The sequence below is a fragment of the Meles meles genome, chromosome 7, assembly GCF_922984935.1.
Source record: "Meles meles chromosome 7, mMelMel3.1 paternal haplotype, whole genome shotgun sequence".
NCBI lineage: Eukaryota > Metazoa > Chordata > Mammalia > Carnivora > Mustelidae > Meles > Meles meles.
This window is the reverse complement of record NC_060072.1, coordinates 55,948,864-55,970,631: the sequence shown is the minus strand read 5'-3', so window position 1 is coordinate 55,970,631 and position 21,768 is coordinate 55,948,864. Positions and strand designations below refer to the sequence as shown.

Genomic DNA, 21,768 nt, shown 5'->3' with positions numbered 1-21,768 from the left:
CCACAGCACTTATCTCCCAACAAATAGATAATTTGGGCTCCAGAGCCATTATTTTAGAAAGGTAATTCTTAGGAGTGCCAGAGACTCTGAGGGAAAAATAAAGAGCCTTCTTTTCAGAATGGAAACTTGGAATAGAAAAACCCACTCGTATTCCACAAGGCTCAAATACTGAAAACTGCATTACTTATTCATGCATCTGGTTTGCATTAATAGAAAATTTTGCATAGACTTGAGTATATAAATTTTCTCCCTCTTAGTGTTTCGCTGCCCCTCTCCTTAAATCCATGTTAGTGTTTGAATCTTTAGCAGCTTTGAGTGCAGTGCTAATGAAACAAAAGTTACGGGCTCTTTTTTTTTTTTTTTTTTTGTAAAGATAGGGTATTAACTTCCTACTTGGGTCAGCCTGACTATAAATTGCACACCCATTTCCAAGCAGTTCACAAATGTGTGTTGTTGACCAGCTGTGGACCATTCATGAGAGTATAGGTATTACTACTCTTAGAAAAACAGTTTAAAGCCCATGTGTCCTACAAGAGTGTCTGTTTGTACATAAGGGAAGAATACTTGATTTATTATTTTTTAGGGATTTAAAAAATTCTGTATTTGGGATCTTTTTAAGCTTACTATGACTGATTGATTAGATTGTAAATAAGATATTTGTTTCTTACTGGAAATTTTTCATGTCTTATTTTCCACACTTCAGGTTACTTTCAGTATTTAGATATAGAAATTTATTCAAAATCACAAATAGTTTAGGATGATTTAGGTAGAGAACTGAGAACTTTTGGAGGTTCTGAGTGACAGTGTTTGAGAATAAGAATGAATCACATTATATAACAACATATAATATTGATTAAACTGGATTTATTTTCTTGGTCTGCAGTGCAGTAGATCTTAAAATTAGCATTCATTCTGAGCTGTTCTGTCTTCTAGAGCTATATACATGGGTATGCGGTGATGTCATTTCCTTCCTCACTTCCTTTTTTCCTTCTTCAGTGGTATCAGCATCCTTAAAAGCCTGCCTTTCTCATCTATTTCTCCTCTTCCAGGTTTGCTCTGTGTCCTTTTTGACAGATTATTTGGTGTTAGTGGTACATCTATCTCCACCAGACTATACATACAAAGACCTCCCTTATTCTTTGCCCCGGAGATTCTGATGAAGTTTCTGTAATTGAGCATCAGTGCTTTTGTCATTTTCTTTTCATAGGCACATCTGGGAAGTAAAGAGAGTAGGTGTTATTATTTATTCTCTTAATTTATGATGATGTGTAAAATTTCTGGTATACAGCATATTAAGGAAAGAGCACAGCTCTTCATATAAATTAATCTTGCATAATTAGAGGGAGAAAAACTGTTAGTTTCTCTTTCTGAGACTGGTGATGATTATATAACTGCCACAACCAGCTTTTCATCTCGCCTTACCCGATAGTAGGTTGAAAATAGTGAACTTGAAAACTTTTGGAAAAATACATAATTTTTTAAATGCTTCTTTTTCTAAAGCTAATATTTGCTAGCCTTTTGGTATGTAGCCGGTGATTCTGTCTACTGATCTTATCCTGGTCTAGGTGATATGCTTCCCAACTTTTTGGTAAGGCTGTTTTTTCCTCGGACCCTAAGAAAATATTAAATAATAGTTGTATAGCCTTGTTCTCTTCTGAAAGACTTTGAGTTTACTTGGGATGAGACTGTCCTGTATGAGTTTATAGTACATTTGAAAAGAAAAAAGTTGTGATTTGATAAATTTTTACATACTGATATAAGGCATAGGAAACTCTTCGTTTTAATTGGGTCTTACGGGGAGAGCTCAGAATGTTCATCCACCTGTGCTGTCTGTGCCTTCAGATCAGGTTCTCATTCTCTTTTCTGCAAGTGGTGATGTAATACATGCTGGATGTATTGGAGAGCTGCAGGTTTCAGGTTTGGTTTTTATTGTGCAGAGTTGCAGAAAGAACATAAAGGTTTATCTCGGGTTTATAATCAGCTTCTGCAAAGAGGGATGGGACACAGGGAATTGCTAATGATGCCACATTTTTTAAAAAGATAGTCATAATATTGGTTGGTGCTTTAATACAAGAAAGTGTTAGGGGGACCTGGGTGGCACAGTTGGTTGGGCGTCCTACTTGGTTTTTGGCTTGGGTTGTGGTCTCAGGGTCATGGGATTGAGCCCGTGTTGGGCTCCATGTTGAGCAGGGAGTCTACTTGGGACTCTCCCCCTGCGCTCCTGCTCTCTCTTTCTAAAATAAATAAATCTTAAAAAAAAAAGAGAGAATGTGTCTATGAGGATAAATCTGATTTCTCTACTTGTCAGCAGATAGTGGCCACGTATCTGTAGGTGTTCTATAAAAGTTGCATGCTGGTACTTGTTTATGCTTCTTATTCATTATGCTAAAATCATTTCATCACCTTTTACAAACAAGCGTCTTGTTTACTTGTCTGCACTGAGCTCCCTTTACCCCCCCACCCCTAGGCCCACCCGAGTGTTACTATAATATTCTAGGGCTTCCTTATATAATACTAAAGCATTAGGAGGAAGGATCATGTCTGTTTTTCTGATTGGACAGTCCTCAAATAAGGCTTTATTTCTATTTTATAAGACCCTTCAGTAGGCGGAAGCACATTGTGTCTTAACAACATTTGTATTTTTCTTGGTCAGGTTTCACTGCCAAAAACATCTATTGTACTGAGGACGAGCAGTACTGCTTTTCAGTAGCAAAGACGTATCATTGATAATTTATAAGTTTAAAGCATTTTGTTGCCATTATATAAAGTTAAGAATGTTACGTTAGCTTGGGGTTTTTTGTTTTGTTTTGAGGATGCTTTTCTCATTATATACAACTTACTGATTGAAAAAAATTAATCACTGTGCTTTGAATCACTGGTTTTATTGAAATGATGTCAGTTAAATTATTCTCACTATGTATTATTTTATTATATGCTTTTTGTTTCATTTTTTTCTTCTTTCACTTTTGAGCTTCTGACAAACGCAACAACACCTACTAGTTATAGATAAAAAGAGATGTCTTACCTAATTTATGGACATGTAGATTTGTTTTTAGTCTTTTATTATAAATATCCCTGCTTTAGAGGATATAATGTCCATAGGTAGTTTGTCCAAATTTAATTATACCTGGCACAACTTTGGGAAACAGAAATTATTAGGGCCTTAAGTACGAAGAAGTTCTGAATAAAGAGGGTATTATTGTGTAGGATGTATGATAGTTGGTGAATGATTTATTTCATATTCTAAGCCTGAAATTACAGGACTACATTTTCCCCTTGTGACAACTTCCTCTGTTTTATCAATATGCTAATTTGTTTTCCAAGTATTCAGATTTCTTTGTAATTTCTTTGTCTGGCATCTTTAGCCTGTGTATTGTGAAAGTCTGTTAAAGTACACAAGGGCCCATTTATTGTGATTTTTCTTAATTGTTTGTTTCTAAGATTAATTCTTCCTTAAGAAATTAATTATCCGCTGTTGAGATAAAGCTCTTTTGATTATTTGACAAGTACCAACAAGTACTTCCTTTTGAATCTTTGCCAGTTTATAACATTCAATGCTCCTTAAAATTAATTTTATTTTCAATTTTAGGGAACTATTCAAGATAATGAGCCTAGATACCTGAATCTTTGCCCATTTCTACTCCTTTCCAACACTATATGAATGTATGTGAATGTATATTTTTCTCTGTTTTTTTCCTGGCATGTTATAACTGAAGAATGATATTGATAAAACACCATCATTAGATTCCTCAGCTCAACAGAATATCTGGATTAGCGGCTTATATTCATTGAGTTGTAAACGTGGTGCTATCCTTTTATATCATCTTGCATCTGTTTGGAGTTATTTTATGATAACATATTTTTGAATTCCTATTTGAAAGTTACCTTTTGATGTACAATTTAAGCAACATTATTTAACTTGTTATAATCTACAGCAGCCAAAGTAGTACATCATCTAATTATATGCCCTGTTGTCTCATTATCCACTCTACTGTGTCTGGCTCTAAAAAAATTATTGCATATATATAATGAGAGAAACTTGCTTGATGATGAGTATAATCATGCTTTCCTGAAATGCCACAACAAACCCTTAGAGCCTCCCCAAACAAGATGCTTTGCCTCACTTAGGAGTTAGTGTAGTTTTATCTATGTAAATTAGGAAAATTTCATGCATGTTATTTTAGTGACCAAGTTTGAACTTGCTCTTAGATCGTTTTAAAATGTTCTGTTGTTAACCTTCTTCTCATATTTTAGCATAAAACTGTATAATATGTGTGGAGATATTTTTAGTTTCAATTTTCCTTTTTTGTTCCTTTGGTTTTTGTACTCCTGAAGTAAAAGAGTGCTGATTTTAACGTCCTACTTTCTTAAAAAGAGAAGTTAGCTTCTTTACAATTGGTTATGGTATTTAATTGTTATGAGTGATAATTAATCTCTAGATCTTTATTGAAACATTTTGTAATAGCACACCCTGACCTTAATTCTTGTTTGATTTTTTTCATTTAATTGAGCGACCTTAGATAATTCACATAACAATCTGGTCTTTGTATTTTGACCAGTAAGATCATTTAAACCAGATGATCTTTAGGTTTCTTCCCATTGTAACATTTTCCAGTGTTTTTTGGTACTAACTGCATTATTTTAGATTACGAACAAATAACATATTTGCCTTGGAAGAGTTTCTTTTTTTTTTTTTTCCATTTTATTTATTTTTTTCAGCGTAACAGTATTCATTGTTTTTGCACAACACCCAGTGCTCCATGCAAAACGTGCCCTCCCTATTACCCACCACCTGTTCCCCCAACCTCCCACCCCTGACCCTTCAAAACCCTCAGGTTGTTTTTCAGAGTCCATAGTCTCTTATGGTTTGCCTTGGAAGAGTTTCTTAAAGGAAATTTATATTCAGGTGACATGAATATTTTCTTTTTTCTTAAAACTTTCCTTATCTACACTGCATTGAACCCCTATTAACTAAAGAAAACTTGACTGTTAGGGGTTCAAAATCTTTAGTAACTCAATTTTCCTGAAAGCAACTTTTCCTTGTAATATTTGTTTATATTCTCTATTGACCTGTATACAAGCTATTCCATTATTAACTTGCTTAGGAAGTTTAAATAAATGTTTAAAGCTGTTGTTTGAAATTAGCCAAACATGTAAATGTTTTTTATTAATGGAGTCCATGTAAAACATTATTTTTTGAGAGGTTATTTCTCTAAGGTGGCAAACCATTATACTTTTCAGGGCTCATAGAGATTTTATTTTTACTGTTTTTTAAAAAGGGTTTGGAAAGGGTAGGCAGTCAAATAATGGTAAAGACCATAATTTGGGGACTTCTTGGGAGGGAATTTACAAAACTCTGAGCAGTTAAAAGTGACAAGTATTTTTAACTTCCTACTTAAATTTAAAATTATCACTAGCTATTTAAAGATTTTGTGTAATAGTTATTCCTAAAGTTAGCCAAAATGAAGAAAGGCTTCTCCTTTTTTTTTTTTTTTTTTTTCCTTTTAGGCATTTTAAGTGTGGTCTACAATTTAAAAATTTAAACCTTCTAAGAATGTTATAAGGCAGGCCCTATGATTTTTTTTGTTGAACTCATAGATTTCCCAAACTGTTCATTCATTGTATTATAATTTTTTATTGTTGTTAGATTTGATCTGAAATAACAAAATCTTGGAGAAGGATTAGAATTCCTTTGGTTATAGTTAGATTTTTGTAGACTGTTATTTGTTTAGTATTTCATTTATAATTAGGAGCTTCTGAAATTTTCCAGGCTTCTAGAGTTTCTAAGTAGGAATGAAATTAGAGGCAATTAATATCACCCCTATTCAGATATTTTTGTTTTTGTTGTTCATTTATTTTTGATTTTGGGTTGACCAATGACTTGGCTTTTATATTTGGTTGCAATTTATAATATTGCTTTTATGGTTTAGCTATAGTGTTATTCTTAAAATATGAAAAAAACCCTCCTATGCCATAATAGATTTCATTAGTTTCAAGATAGTAAGTAAACAGTAAAGAGTGTTTCATGGGTTTTCAAAATTGTTTTTGCATTAAAAAACTGTTTTTAGTTCTGATAAAATTAACTATGGTTTCTAGATATAATGCTCACAGAAACAGTAGTTCTTTCTGCCCCAGGTTTCTCTTCCTAAAATTCAGCATTCTTTGACTCTTTCTGTTTAATTTACTTCTTATTTGCCTGAGGTCATAAACTTCCTGTTTTAGGAGAGAAAAAGAATGGAATTCCAATTTTCCTGATTCCTAATACAGTACTTTTTGTGTTGTGCTCTGTTGCCTCTTTTTTAGACTATTCATTTTGAAATAATTTCAGACTCAGTATTTGCAATACTAGATCTCTCACCCAGTTTCATTCTACGTACTTATAGAACAATTATCAACACTAGGAATTTAACATTGATGCGATTTCCATTATTCCTATTATATTTATTGATTGGAATTTTCCTGTAAAGAAGAGCTATTCTCTCTCTATTCAGTTTTTCATATGTATATTAATATGGAATCATGGATATTTATTCTTTAAAATTGTAGAATATTATAAGGTTATATTCCAGTATTATTGTATTGTTGCAAATATTGTCCCAGAATTGTAATTAGTAGCCCCTTTGACTTGATACCTGTGACCTTTTCACGAGCCTCCATCTCCTTTTTTAAATTGTGGTTAAAAAAAAAAAATCACATGAAATCTACCATAACCACCTTTAGGCAGAGAGTAGAGTAGTGCTAATTATATGCATGTTGTTGTGCAACACAATCTCTAGAATTTTTCATCTTGCAAAACTGAAATTCTGTCAAACAACTTCCTTTTTCCCCCTGCCCCAGCAACCGTCATTTTTTAATCTAAGAGTTTGACTTCTTTAGATACCTAAAGTGGGATCATATAGTATTATCTTTTTGTTTGCTGGCTTATTTTACTTAGCGTAACATCCTCATAGTTTCTCCATTTTGTAGCATATAAAACAGGATTCTCTTCTTAAAGGCCAAATAATATTTTATTTTATGTATGCACCGTTTTTCTTTATCTGTTCATCCATCAGTGGATATTTAGGATGGTTCCTCCTTTTGGGTGTTACACATAGTGCTTCAGTGAACATGGATGTGCAAACAAGTATCTCTTTGAGATCCTGTTTTCAGTTCTTTTAGATATATACCCAGAAGTGGGATTGTGTATCATGTGGTAATTCTGTTTTTAGTTTTTCAAGGAACCTCCCTTATTTTAAAGCACTTTCTGGAACAATAATATATTCAACTTTATCTTACATTTCTCTTGCCTCAGCCCTGGAATCAACTATTACTCTAAGGAGCCATAGTTCTATTTAATGAAGAATAGTATTTTTTTTTTAAGATTTCATTTATTCATTTGAGAGAAAGAGCACAAGCAGGGGGAGAGGCAGAGGGAGAGGGAGAAGCAGGCTCCCTGCACAGCAGGGAGATTCAGTTCCATGGGGCTCAATCCCAGGACCATGGGATCATGACCTGAGCTGAAGGCAGATTCTCAACCATCTGAGCCACCGAGACAACCCTGAAGAATAGTATTTAAAAACCAATATCTGGGGGGTGACTGGCAGGCTCATTTGGAAGAGCATGCAGTTCTTGATCTCAGGATCATGAGTTTGAGCCTCACATTGGGTGGAGAGATTACTTTAAAATATAAATAAATAAAAATATATGAACATAAGGCACACTCACTGGTACTGGAGTACTTTACCTTTGAGTAATAAGCTGTTGATTATTATTTCTACTCAGACTCCAAATTGAATTTATTTTAGTTGTACTTGAAGAGAATGAAAGGAAAGGGAGCAATTTTCCCTAGTTAACATGCTTATGTTTTCCCGCATTAGAGTTTTTTTTTTTTTTTTGGAAGACCTTAGGACAGTGGGACTCTCAGAAATGTCTCATGAAGTAGTTGAGTATAACTGACCAAGGTGGTGTTGTATTCATCATAATGATGCCTTGAGCTGAAAATCCTCTTCTTAATTTTCTAGTTTTCCTGGGTAATTCTGGTTTTAGAAAGCTTTGGTCACAGTAGCAATTCTTAGCTCTATCTGTAAAAGAGCACAATAACTGCAGTTGTTTAATGCTCTAAGCATGGCTCCTTGAAAAAATAAAACTACTCAATGCAACTATGGTATTTTCTCTTTTCACATTAAAAACCACTTGTATTTATTGAGACATAGTAAGTCTTGAACAAGGTTAAAAGGCTTTAAAGGACTGTGATTGCCCTCATGCTCTCTTACACAGGTGCATGGCATCTCTTTACTTCCCCTTCTAGTTCCAAAGCATTTCTCTTTACTTGTTACCCCAGTGAGCTGAATGATTGAACTGTTCTTTCCATGCGTATATATTCCATTTTTAAAAATACCATTTCTGTGAAGTTATATTTTATACCCTATTGTTATCAGTTAGCCTCCAAAGAGATCTAGTGTCTCTTTATATGTAAATATTAATTCACTACTTGCTTTGGATTTTGGCTGGAACATTAGAAGAGGAATGGTTCATTGTGAGCATAATTAGGTTTTTCCTTTAGGATGTCATAGTATTCGCACTGTAGCTCATTTTATGATAGGTGCTTGGTTGTCCTGTTGTCATCTATTTCTTGAACGTGTCTAGTCAAGTGAAGTTGCATAGCAACAGCTTGGTAGTAGACTGGCTGCATTCCAAAATTTCATGGGTAATCCTGTCTTGACATTTAATAAGCTGATGAAACTGCTCAAAAAACCAGATGTGATATCTATAGAAGGTTTGCTGATACCTCCTTTCTGTGGAGATACTCTGGTTAACCCACATCTGTTTCCTGTTGTAGCCTATATTCTCAGTGTGGTTTGTAATATTTGGGAATGCCTCAGAATAGTTTAATCCCTACCACAATGTGGTTGAAACAGTTAAAACCACTGGAGACTCTCGTTCAGATTTGGAGGTAGATTTCAGAAGTGACAGAAGCCCAATGTCAGTTTAACTAATTAAACCACTCTGAGGTAATACAGCAAAGCACACCCTCAGAAGCTGCCAGAAGATTTAATTAGTGTTGGCTCGACTTTTAAAGCATAAGGGTAATCTTTTGGAATCGCTTAAAATGGTTCATTTGTTCTGGGTTCAGAATGTACAAGCAAGCTTTAACCAGGATTTGTGTTGTTATTTTAGACATAAGGGGCTTAAAACCATATTTACAAACCTAATAACCTGTCCAAATGGTTACTTGTTGGGTATGAGAAATGTAATGGTGCTTTTCTTTGAGATAAAGCAACGTGTTGTTTTTCACTGTGTTGCTCCTGCCCAGTAGAGATTGTGTGGCTGGTAAAAGAGAAATGTTTAGGGGAAAAGACATTTTCTAATAGAAGTGTCACATCTGCAGAAGTAATGGGAGGGAAAAAAAAGTTCAGAAAGTCATCATTGGACTCTGTGTAAAGGGAAATATATGGTCTTTAGATGTAAAGTCTCACAATCAGGTTTTTTAAGTTGTTGATCCCTTAATCTCTTCAGTGGATTCTTATAATTGGTTTCCACATCATAACAAAAATGATAACAGCATTTGTTAATGACAGCTATTATTATTATTATTATTATTATTATTCAGGAGCCCTTGGACTTGGACCTTATCTTTCCTCCCCCCCCTTTTTTTTTTTTTAATTATGAAAAATTTCAGACGTGGTAAAGCAGAGTAAAGATTCTCACGAACTGTCAGCTTTAACCATTATTAGTAGTACCTGGTCAATCTAGAATACTCTCAGTGGGCGAGTCAAGGAGATGGCAGATATGGATTATCTTTATTAATGTAACTGTGGTTGTAATATTTAAATGTTGGGATAGCTTAAAAGAAATGAAAGAATCAAGCCTTTGTCCTTATTCTTACAAGTCTCAGCTAGTGTTGAAATTTAAACTTTCAGATGTGATAAAAGCTGAAAAACATTTTATTATTTTTTTCCCATCAGAAATAATTTTTAAAAAATAATTTTAATCTGTATGAGAATTAAATATAGCATAGCTGAAGAGGGAGGAAAGACCAAATGGAAGACCCTTAATTGTTTGTGGCTTTACTGAGCCTGAAGGGTATACGGAAGCCTCGTCACAGGCAGGTGTGAGAGAGGACAGAGATGTCCTCTTGAGATCTCTTATGGAGATCTAAAAAAGGAGTACATTAATTTTGTTGTAGGCTCTGTAGTCACCACCATGAAATTCTAATCCTGCACAGTCCATTTTGGTAGCCAGTGGCCACATCTGTGGAGTACTCAGAAAGTGGCTACTCTAACTAGAGGGGCTTGAAGTGCAAAAAATACATATATGAAGAAGGCCTTGTATGAAAAAAACATAAAAGTCTCAATAAATTTTTAAGTATTGCTTACATGTTGAAATAAAAATATTTTGGATATGTTGGATTAGATAAACAGTATGTACAGTATTAAAATTAATTTTACTTGTTCCTTTTTACTTTTTAAAATCTGGCTACTAGAAAATTTAAAATTAGACACATGACTCACATTTGCGGCTTAAATATTTCTCTTGGGCAGCAGTCTTCTAGACTTGACCCTGCTGTAAAAGCCATGACAAGACAACAGGAAGATAGGAAGTTAAGGCAGACAGTGTGCTGCTTATAAAATTACATTAAAAAATCTTTAGCTCATCTTAATTACATTGTTTAGTTGGAAGTAGATGTGATAGATATAGCTTTAATGTGCACTTTATTTATTCCCTCCCACCATGCCCCTCCCTTATTGGGGGGGGAGACTTCTGGTTTTTGCTTTAAAGTGAAAGAAGAATGATTAGTTAAAAGGGACTAATGCTGTAACAGGTAAAGCTACAAAATCCTTAATAGTGGCTTTTAGGGAACTGTATTTGAGTTCCTGGCCACTGTGCTAATCTGAAGATCTTTGTAAGACCTTTATTACCATTTATTGTTCAACAGATGTTGCTAAAAACTTTTTATTTTTTAATTTTTTTTTAAAGATTTTATTTATCTATTTGACAGAGGGAGATCCCAAGTAGATAGAGAGGCAGGCAGAGAGAGAGAGAAGCAGGCTCCCTGCTGAGCAGAGAGCCCGACGCAGGACTCGATCCCAGGACCCCGAGATCATGACCTGAGCCGAAGGCAGCGGCTTAACCCACTGAGCCACCCAGGCGCCCCAAAACTTTTTATTTTTAATATGTCCTTTGCTCATTTTTCTTCTTCCTGAGACCCTGGCTTGCACTTAGAGCAGCATTAGCCCTGATCCAAACACCAGTTCTGACAAGGGCGTAGACCAAAGCATTTCTAGCTCTCAAAACTAAGTTATTTCTGCTAATTTATTTGGTAGAAAACCTGACTTGAAGCAACGTAAGTCTATCTGGAGTCTTCATTTATCCCATTTTGTGGGAATGTGTATATGTTTTCCTGCACAAAATATTCACATGTTTGGCAACAAAGTGCTACCTTGGACCCAGGCAGAGGTGATGTGCTATGTGCATTGTGTTCACCTTTGTAAATACCACAAAAAATCTGAATTAGGAAATATGGCTAGCCTCAAGGCTTTCAGATAAGAGATTTTGGACCTCCGTTACCATCCCACAGTAAATGAAAATATTTTATTAACCATAATTGTGTACTGAAGATGTTTATTTTTAGCACAATCAGAACACAGTGACAGAGGTAAATGAGGTCTTCCTGAAATAGAATTTTGTCATATCACCCTCCTTTCAGTGCTCTCAGAAGTATCATGTTTTCTCTAGTTCTGATCCTGGAATTTCATACCTGCCATAGGATGGTATCTGCCTAATGTTGTCTCCTTTGAGTCCCTTTTATGTTCTTTCTGCCTCAATGCATTTCTTTCAAAGTCAGTCACACAAGGCATCTTTGACTGTGTCTTAACATGTGTTATTTCTTTTATGTTCTGGAAAATCCTTTTCTCTTTCTCTTTGTCAAAATTCTTCTAATTCTTCAAGATGGATTTGAGCTCCTACTATTCTGTATACTTTTTCCTGATAAGCTACAGGCCAGAGAGGGGTATATGTGTATGATTTTAATGTAAATATTGTTTATCTCCTCAACTAAATTATAAACCCTTTGCTAGAAGAGGCCCTCTTAATTAACTTTTGAGCATTCAGCTCAAAAATAACTTTCATGATATCTTTCATGGTGATTCGCATTCATTAGATATGTTTGTCAGTGTTTGATTTGGGGCTGGGGGAGTAGAGTGAGGATCTGGTAGAGCAGCAAAAGTATATGTGATCTACTTACCAAATTGTTTGCTCCTTTTGGCTTACTGTTTTTTTGTTTTTTTTTTGTTTTGTTTTTTTTGGCTGTTTTAGTTAACGTATGTCTAAGTAGATAAACGAACAGTACAATTGGGGGCTGGAAATGGGAATAAGGCTGCATGCCTATAGTTCTCCACTGGTTTCCAGGACATTGAAAGGGTCTGTATTATTTTTATTCTTCAACTTAACAGTGTGTGGTTGTTTTGGTCTTTTATTTCCGCATATTCTTTTATGTTACTGTATCAGCTTTTATTTTGAAGTACTGTATTTTAATAAATTGATTACAGCTGTTTAAACATAACTATATTTACCTCAAGGGACTAAAGCATTTTATTAAAATAATCTTAAAGGGCAAGAACTAACATTTGCTGAGCATCTACATATCCAGTACTATGCTATATATTTAATATTATTTTCTTTAATCTTAAATAATTCGGTGATTTAAGTTCTTTTCCTATTTTACTTGTGAGGAATTGCCTAAGGGTACCTAGTGAATGATAGAGCTTATATTTGAAATCTCAGTCTGTCTAGTTGTGCCAAAACATTGTTTGCTAATGATTAGAGATTTGTAGAGAGCAGGAGCATAGAGAGTGGCTGCTAGATAGAAGATGCTTAATTGTGTAAACAAAAGGATCTTTGGGAATTGTGCTTTTGTTATTTTTCTCACTGTGAGTTTTGGCTTCATTCTTTGCCCATTATCTGGATCATACTAAAGCTACCATCTTTTAAGTTGTTCATTTATCATATATATGATCTCCCTGATATGAGGAAGTGGAGATGCAACATGGGGAGTTAGGGGGTAGGAGAAGAATAAATGAAAAAAGATGGGATTGGGAGGGATACAAACCATAAGTGACTCTTAATCTCACAAAACAAACAGGGTTGCTGGGGGCGGGGTGTTGGGAGAGGGGGAGTGGGGTTATGGACATCGGGGAGGGTATGTGCTATGGTGAGTGAAGTTTGCAAACCTGGTGATTCACAGACCTGTACCCCTGGGGTTAAAAATACATTATATGTTTATTAAAAAAATAAGAAATAAAAGATACAAATTCTGAAAAAAAAATACATTATATGTTTATTAAAAAAAAAGTTTATTTATTAAAATGAACAAATAGAAACGTTGCAGGCTGAAACAACTGAAAGGAGAGAGAGTTGGTTGACCCTATAATGTTTTGGGGGTAAAGTTTAAATTCTGTCTTTAAAAGAGGTTCAGTATTAGGCATTTAGTGTAGCCTTTAGATCAGCAAGTAAATTTTAAAAGGAAGGCCAGTATTTGGACATAGTACAGCAAAATTAGTATTAATTTGTTTAAATGTAAGATAATGCAGAATAATTGTTTAAGATAATACTGAAACTAGGAATAGAATCAAGTCAGACATGTTTTTTTTTTTTTAAGATTTTATTATTTATTTGACAGAGAGAGAGAGAGATCACAAGTAGGCAGAGAGGCAGGCAGAAAGAGAGAGAGGGAAGCAGACTCCCCACTGAGCAGAGAGCCTGACATGGGACTCGATCCCAGGACCCTGAGATCATGACCTGAGCTGAAGGCAGTGGCTTAACCCACTGAGCCACCCAGGTGCCCTGACATGTTTTAATATATCATAAGCTTGTAAGAAATTAGTATTTTAGACTGTTACAGTGCATGATATTTAGTACTATGTGTTAGACACTCTCTGATGGGATGATGAACTCTGCCTAACAGAGAACAGAAGTTCCCTGTTAAGTATATGACATTTTAGGTGAGGTAGACATACATCTTCCAAGAGATGCAGTTGAAAATAACTGCAGTAGAAACTGATGAGACCTTAGATTAGAACTTTACATATTTCTTTTTTTTTTTTAACATAAGATAATAGTAGAAGCTATAAGATTTGATAGACTTTGAAAGATGATTTGCAAAAAAGAACTCAGGAAACCTTGGAAAGTATCCAGCCAGGTTTGAAAAATGAAGGGGAACTAGTAAAACGAAGAGATAAAAAGCCATCCTAGCTATAGAAAAAGAGATAAGGTCACATGGTACCATGAAACTCTGACGTATAGTTTCAGTGGGGGGTAAAGAGTATCAAATGTTTAAAAAAAAAAAAAAAGCAAAAGAGCACAAGAACTGAGAAAAGCAAGGAAGGAGTCATTGACCATTTTCAGTAGATTTATTTCATCTGAGTCATAGATTCGAAGTCAGTTGTAAAGTTAAGGGAATGAGTGCTAAGAGGTGGAGGCAGCTGTTACAGATCACATTCAAAGAAAATGGCAGTAAAAACACAATCATTCAACTTTTAAACTGTGTCTTTCTAAGTTGGGGGAAATTGTGTTGTGATAAAGGCAGAAAAAAAAGATCCTCTGAAGAGGGAGATATTGAAGATTCTGGGAAGGAAGGAAATAGTACTGAGAGGAAGTTCTTATAAGGGGCTTAGAGGAAGATGCTGAAGGTCAAGAAATAATCTCTGTATTAGGATGCGGATAAAAATACAGAGTTTAAAAAAAAAAAAAAAACTTTCCCTACCTAAAATAAAGGCGTTTCTATTGTATGTCTAATAAAGGGAAGATTTTCACTCTGATCATAGTTTCCAGACAGTAATACGGTGTGGCCAGAAATTCTTTCTTGGAGCTCTGCTTTTAGGTGGGATCAGGAATGTATTCATTCTCCAAAAATAAAGAGTAGTATGGATTTAAAATTTTTACATGGATTTGTAATTTGGGCAAGAATACCTTTCATTCATTCAAATGGCTAAACTGTAGGATCTAAGGATAAGAATTTACATAAATTTTCATTTTCTGGAAGGTTTCCTGAGTGTCTTAGGAAGTTATCTCCTTTTAAAAATTATTTAACAAATATTTATTGAGTTCTTTGCCAGACTAATAGTAGAAGTGGTGGACACATAAATGGATGAATTAGTTTCCTGCTATTTTAGAAGTTACCTTTTAGTTAGATGTGTAAACAAATTATTGACCCTTTTTCTTTGCTTAGTCCTTTCTGCTTTTAAATACCAAAGTAATTTTAAGATATAACATAGACATAAAGTATGTCCACGAATGATCTGTTGCAAGAAAATATGAATGTAAAAAATCTAGACTCATATCTTGAGAAATTATTTTAAACAGTATTTAATGTAGGAATTGGATTAGTGTTTATTAATTCTTTTAAACTATGTTTTTTCTTATAAAAACATTCTGTTTAAATAAAGATTTATACAGTTGGCTTAATAGAAGCCCTGTTATATTTGATATGAACAGATAAACATTCAGTTAATATAATCTCTTCTATCAGGTATAACTGAAATATTTATTTATACATACAAGTGAAAATACAAGGATATAGCACAATTTTGCTTACTCAGTTTTTAAGTACTTTGTTTCCAAGGTTGGGCTCTTCTTGGAATGTCAGCAAGAATTTTAAAATTTTAAAGAGGAGAGATAAAGATAACATCTGGTTGTCATTTCATTTAGGCAATCATGGTATTGACTTACAGGGACTATTTCCTACTGATTTTATGGAAAAAAAAATTCATACTTGCATAAAAGATTGTGATACTATTTTTAGGAGGGTGGAGGGAGGCAGAAATTTCTTGTATGTACTTGTTTTTAGTACCAGAATAACATTTCTGAAAGCCAGTTTGCCTGGCACACAGGCCACTTTAATGGTAGAAGTGGTCTCAGCTGGGGACTTGCAAGTCGATGCTTTAGAAGACTTGCTCTATCTTTTAGAACAGAAGATTAGTACATGGTGCTGGAATGTCAGGGACAGAAAAGATGCCTTTGCCACTTCTAGGGAAATTGCTGACCTTTATAATGAGAGTGTCAGAATGAATTTAATAATGTTGCTACCTAGGGTAGTTGGAAAGAGTAGGTACATCCTAGTTACTTGAAACTTAGTTCCAGAGATTTATAAATTCTGGGTACATTACAGTTATAATCTTAGGAGACTGAGAGATATATTGAGAGCCCTTTTATCTGTGGACTTTCAAAAAAACTTTAAACAAAAAACAGTGAACAAAACCAGTAGTATAGTAAGCAGAAGGAGTCCTAAAAAAGATACTATGTTTCCAAGCTGTGTGATCTTATATGAATTTGAGTTTCCTGCAGAGTAAAAAGACAAAACTCTCAGGAAAATAAAATGTTATAGAACAAAATATGTAATAAAGTAATGTATACAAAGGTACATTATAAAAACAAATGTACAAGCAAATTTAAGGTAATTGTATTTTATTTTTAATTTTTACATAGTCACTTAATGGAAGAGATACATACTAAGCTAATATTGTCAGAATTTTTAGAAGAAAGGGTAATAAGAGATTGGAGAAGTAGAGATAAAATATGAGTTTACACTGAGTATTTGAAATCATTCTTATTAAATTAGCATGTTTTCCTTTTGTAAAAGAAAGCATTGTAATAGGAATAACCAAGATGACACTTTTCAGTGTTGATACAGCAAGCAGTTGGATTTGTTATTTTTGTATACATTTGAAGAATAAGTACACATCTTTACTTCTTGTCTTTAAACTTAAATTTGAAGGTTATGAATACTGATGGCACTGGGAGAAGAGTACTAGTAGAAGACAAAATTCCTCACATATTTGGGTTTACCTTGTTGGGTGACTATGTTTACTGGACTGACTGGCAGAGGCGTAGCATCGAAAGAGTACACAAACGAAGTGCAGAGAGGGAAATCATCATAGACCAGCTTCCTGACCTCATGGGCCTAAAGGCCACAAATGTTCATCGAATCATTGGTAAGTAATTCCAAAATTCTCTCAGAGATGGAAACCAGGAATGAGAAAAATACAGAGATACTGGCTTGTAAAGCAGCACTGTAAATTGTTGATGTTTTATGAATATAGAAATCATCTGTTCTTTTTTAAGCAGGAATAGGCCTTTTAAATGTAGACTTAGTACTCAAAATGTAGTACATAAACCCATTTCTGACTTGGGCCAGTGCACCAGTCCTTAGGCAGTGTGGTGGGACCCTGCTCCCAGGAGGTCACGATATTGATGCTAACTTTGTGTGGACAGCCGACTGGCATAGTACATGCACTACAGCCCAGAACTTCTGGCCTCAAGTGTTCCTCCTGCCTCAGCCTCCTTAATAGGTGGAACAACAGGCCTGTGCCACTGCACCTGGCTTTTTATTCCCTGTTAATCTTCATAGTGTTTATTTATGAGATTAGAATTGAAAGTATATTTGGGAGCAGATATAAATCATATGTCTTTGTGATCCACATGCCTAGTCATTTTCAAGTGAAAATATGTTGATTGTGTCAATGTATTTGTCCTTCTGTGCCCCTTTATAATTAATACATCTTTTAGGTTCCAACCCCTGCGCTGAGGAAAATGGGGGATGTAGCCATCTTTGCCTCTATAGGCCTCAGGGCCTCCGCTGTGCCTGCCCGATTGGCTTTGAACTCATCAGTGACATGAAGACCTGCATCGTCCCAGAGGCTTTCCTTTTGTTTTCACGGAGAGCAGATATCAGGCGAATTTCTTTGGAAACTAACAATAATAATGTGGCCATTCCTCTTACTGGTGTCAAAGAAGCTTCTGCTTTGGATTTTGATGTAACAGACAACCGCATTTACTGGACAGATATATCACTCAAGGTTAGTCAAAAGAATTGGAATATTAAAACTGAAGACAAGGAGGGAGAGCTTTAAAATGTCTGAGTCTTCATGCTATGATCACTCTCTCTCATTGCTTAGTAGGCAGAACCAAAGCCCTTAACTTTTTTTTTTTTCCATTTTATTTATTTTTTCAGCGTAACAGTATTCATTCTTTTTGCACAACACCCAGTGCTCCATGCAAAACGTGCCCTCCCCATTACCCACCACCTGTTCCCCCAACCTCCCACCCTTGACCCTTCAAAACCCTCAGGTTGCCCCAACCTCCCACCCCTGACCCTTCAAACCCCTCAGGTTGTTTTTCAGAGTCCATAGTCTCTTATGGTTCGCCTCCCCTCCCCAATGTCCATAGCCCACTCCCCCTCTCCCAATCCCACCTCCCCCCAGGAACCCCCAGTTTGTTTTGTGAGATTAAGAGTCATTTATGGTTTGTCTCCCTCCCAATCCCATCTTGGAGAAGCAACATGGGGGGGTAGGGGGAGCCCTTAACTTTTTAAAAGAAGTCAAGGCCAAGGTCCATTCAGTTTTAATTAAGTGCTTTTTTAAAAATACAGAATACTTTGCTTGACTTCCTCTGCTTTGTTCCATTTGAGGATAATGAGTGACATTTTCTACAGGTAAAGAGTAAGCAGTTATATAAATGGCTTATAGAAGCTTGACTCTTAATTTATTTTAAATAAAATTTGGTAGTCTGTCTCAGGTAGAAAACTCCAATTATTAGTTAGAGTATATACTCTAACTCATAATTATATATATCTTTATTTTCTTTTTCCTAAAATAAATATTGAAAAGCATACTTAGTCAGTAAAAAGGAGGAGCTCCTGACCAGAAAATCTGGAGAATAGTTTTTGCTTCTTCTAGATAGTCCTGGGCTTATTTCAGATAACTTATATAAAATTTGTCTAATATGCAAAAATCATGGGGTATTGGAGCCAGAGTTGAAATCTAATGGCATTCAGTAAAATCTATTAATTGAGTGAATGAATGAAGTAAATAAATACATTTGGCTTTGTATTATATGGCCTTCTAAGTTTCCTCATCTTGAAACTAGAGATAATACCTATCTTGCAGGGCCATTTTGAGGGTTAAATGAGAAAATATGTGTATACAAAGTACTTAAGGTAGTGCTTGCCAAGAAGTAGCAGCTATTATTAATAACTTGAATTATGCTTTTGAGTTTTGGGGGATTCAGAATTACAGTGGTAATAATGTGATATGGTTATATACATCTTATAATGTATAAGATTGTTGAGATCTTTTCAGATTGACACAAGACATGGCATACTCTCAAGAACCTTCAGGAAGCTGACTACCAGTTATGAGTCTACAACATTCCAGTCTTATCTTTTCACTTGATTACTAAAAGATTTTAAAAGCAAAGTCATTCTGCTGCCTTACTAGAATAAATTTTTGGTCCTTAAGAATTATAAAAATTTCTCCCTGGCTTAATAGTAAAACTTGAGGTCACAGTTACATTTGTTAGAGGTTGACATCAGGTTTTTTCTGTTCTTGTAAAATATGTGAATTATATTAAGAAACTATGCCTCTGGCTCTTCTGGATCCTCCCACCCAACAAAAACCAAAACAAACATTCTTTCTGGATAGTGTTTTGTACTTAAGTCATGTGACTTTGTTGTTAATCTTATTTTTGCAGACCATCAGCAGAGCCTTTATGAATGGCAGTGCACTGGAACACGTGGTAGAATTCGGCTTAGATTATCCGGAAGGCATGGCAGTAGACTGGCTTGGGAAGAACTTGTACTGGGCAGACACAGGAACAAATCGAATTGAAGTGTCAAAGTTGGATGGGCAGCACCGACAGGTTTTGGTGTGGAAAGACTTAGATAGCCCCAGAGCTCTTGCATTGGACCCTGCTGAAGGGTAAACAGCTTTTATGTATGCATTTTTTGCAACTATGTTGCACATAGCCCAACTATGGATTGTATTTTTGATGTCTTAAGTAATGCTGATTAGGAATCTAATGACTAAACCACAGGTCAGCTTCATTTTAAAACCCTTTAGTTGAGGGGTGCCTGGGTGGCTGAGTAAGGTAACATCTGACTCTTGATTTTGGCTCAGATTGTAATATCAGGGTCTTTAGATCGAGCCCCGGTTTGGGCTCTGCGTTCAGAATGGAGTCTGCTTGAGATTCACTCTCTCCCTCTCCCACTGCTTGTACTTGCACTTGCTTTCTCTCTCTCTCAAATAAATAAAATCTTTAAGATCCATTAGTTGAGATTTCACTGATTAGATTAAATTACTCACTAGATTTTGCACTTGTCATTATTAACATTAGGTAGAGAAAGATTAGTGAAATGGATTAGTATTTAAATATTACCAATCATACTTACATGCCAATAAACAGCCTTTTTGAAGGTATCAATTTGCATTTGCTTACCCCTCTCTCAAGTTAAACCAGATTCCAAAACCCACTGAAATAATGCCATATACTAAGAAATAGTTGCGTTTTAAAAAGCTCCATTTTAAAATAGCCATTAATTCAAAATGGTCAATTAGTTCGATCATTGTTATAAGTTTAGAGAACTTTGATATTAAATAGTAAACTTTTCAATTAATAGTAAGTTTTTTGTTTACAGTATGATATATTTTTCAAGGATAGGTGATCCTCTTACATGATTTAGGAAGTTTAAAATGCCAACAGCTAAGAAATCTGGAATTTGAAGAATAATTCCACATTTATGTATTTATTTTAAAAGATTTTAGTTATTTGTCTGAGAGAGCGAGAGAGCGCGTGCACGGGAGCGCACACAAGCAGGGGGAGCGGCAGGCAGGGCGAGCAGCAGACTCCCTGCTGAGCAAGGAGCCTGATGTAGGTAAGGCTCCATCCCAGAACCTTGGGATTATGACCTGAGCTGAAGGCAGACGTTTAACTGACTGGGCCACCCAGGCATCCCAGTAATTCCACTTTTAAAAGCAGAAGTTAACAATGTGAACATACAAGCATAGTTTCCTTGAAATAACATTAATCACATTATTAGCTTGTTACCATCTAGTTAGAAGGCCATAGCAAAGTAGTTCTGTGTGCTGACATGTTGTGAGTGGATTATGGGGATCTTTACTCTAAGCATTAGTTACCAGATAGATAGATTTAATAGCTGGGACTAAGGACTCTAGTTTATGTGGCTGCTGGCAACCATGACATTTCTCTCACAGTTGTTTCTCCTTCCTTCTCATGTGCATGTGCCTGTCAGCTGACAAGTGCAAATACAAACAAAGCCCAGGACTAACTTTAATTTTCAGAAAGGCATGTTCATGCGTTGCTATCAAGTCAGCCATCAGCTGACAGGCTGAGGAGTGAATGTCTGTCTTCAAGTATTTGCTGAGAGTTGGCATGTGGAGTGCTTTCCTAGTCCCAGTATTCAGAATGTCTCAGAACTAGCACCTTACTAGTTTACTAAAAAAGCATTTAGCTAAGGATTAGATTCTAGTTCTCGCTCTGCCATGTGACTGAGTTAAAGAAATTAAATCATTCACATTTCTTTTATTGCTTTAGCCTCTTTACATCTGTAAAAGGTCTATACTGTGGGGGCTGTTGTAAGGTCAATGTGAAAAACTTGACAAAATAAAATAAAAGCAAGAGAATGTTCTAAAATTTCACAGGGATTATAGTAGTAGTGTCACTGCCCAGCTGATGCAATAGAGGGTCACTCATCACTCTTACATCTATAGTATGTTCCTTTGCACTGCGTGACCAAATACATTTCAAACTTTGCTTTTTAAAACTTCATTTAAAGGCTATTAATTTTTACCTCTGATGTACTACTGCAACTTGTTTTGGGGGAGAGTTGATTATGTAAAAATAAAGTCTAAAAATTTAAAACTCAAATTACTTCTGTTTAGAAATACATAAAAAGAGATAAAAATATTTTATTCAGAAGTGAATCAAATTCTGAGACCA

General features: G+C 35.2%; 1 protein-coding gene across 1 annotated transcript in view; it reads left to right on the top strand.

Moving 5' to 3' along the window:
- The window catches only part of LRP6 (LDL receptor related protein 6), a 175,962-nt gene that overhangs the window by 100,324 nt on the left and 53,870 nt on the right, over window positions 1–21,768 (top strand). The window contains exons 8-10 of the mRNA XM_046011596.1: window positions 16,751–16,967; window positions 17,542–17,831; window positions 19,504–19,730. Of these exons, the coding sequence (XP_045867552.1) occupies window positions 16,751–16,967; window positions 17,542–17,831; window positions 19,504–19,730 (734 nt within the window). The remainder of the gene's footprint in view (window positions 1–16,750; window positions 16,968–17,541; window positions 17,832–19,503; window positions 19,731–21,768) is intronic.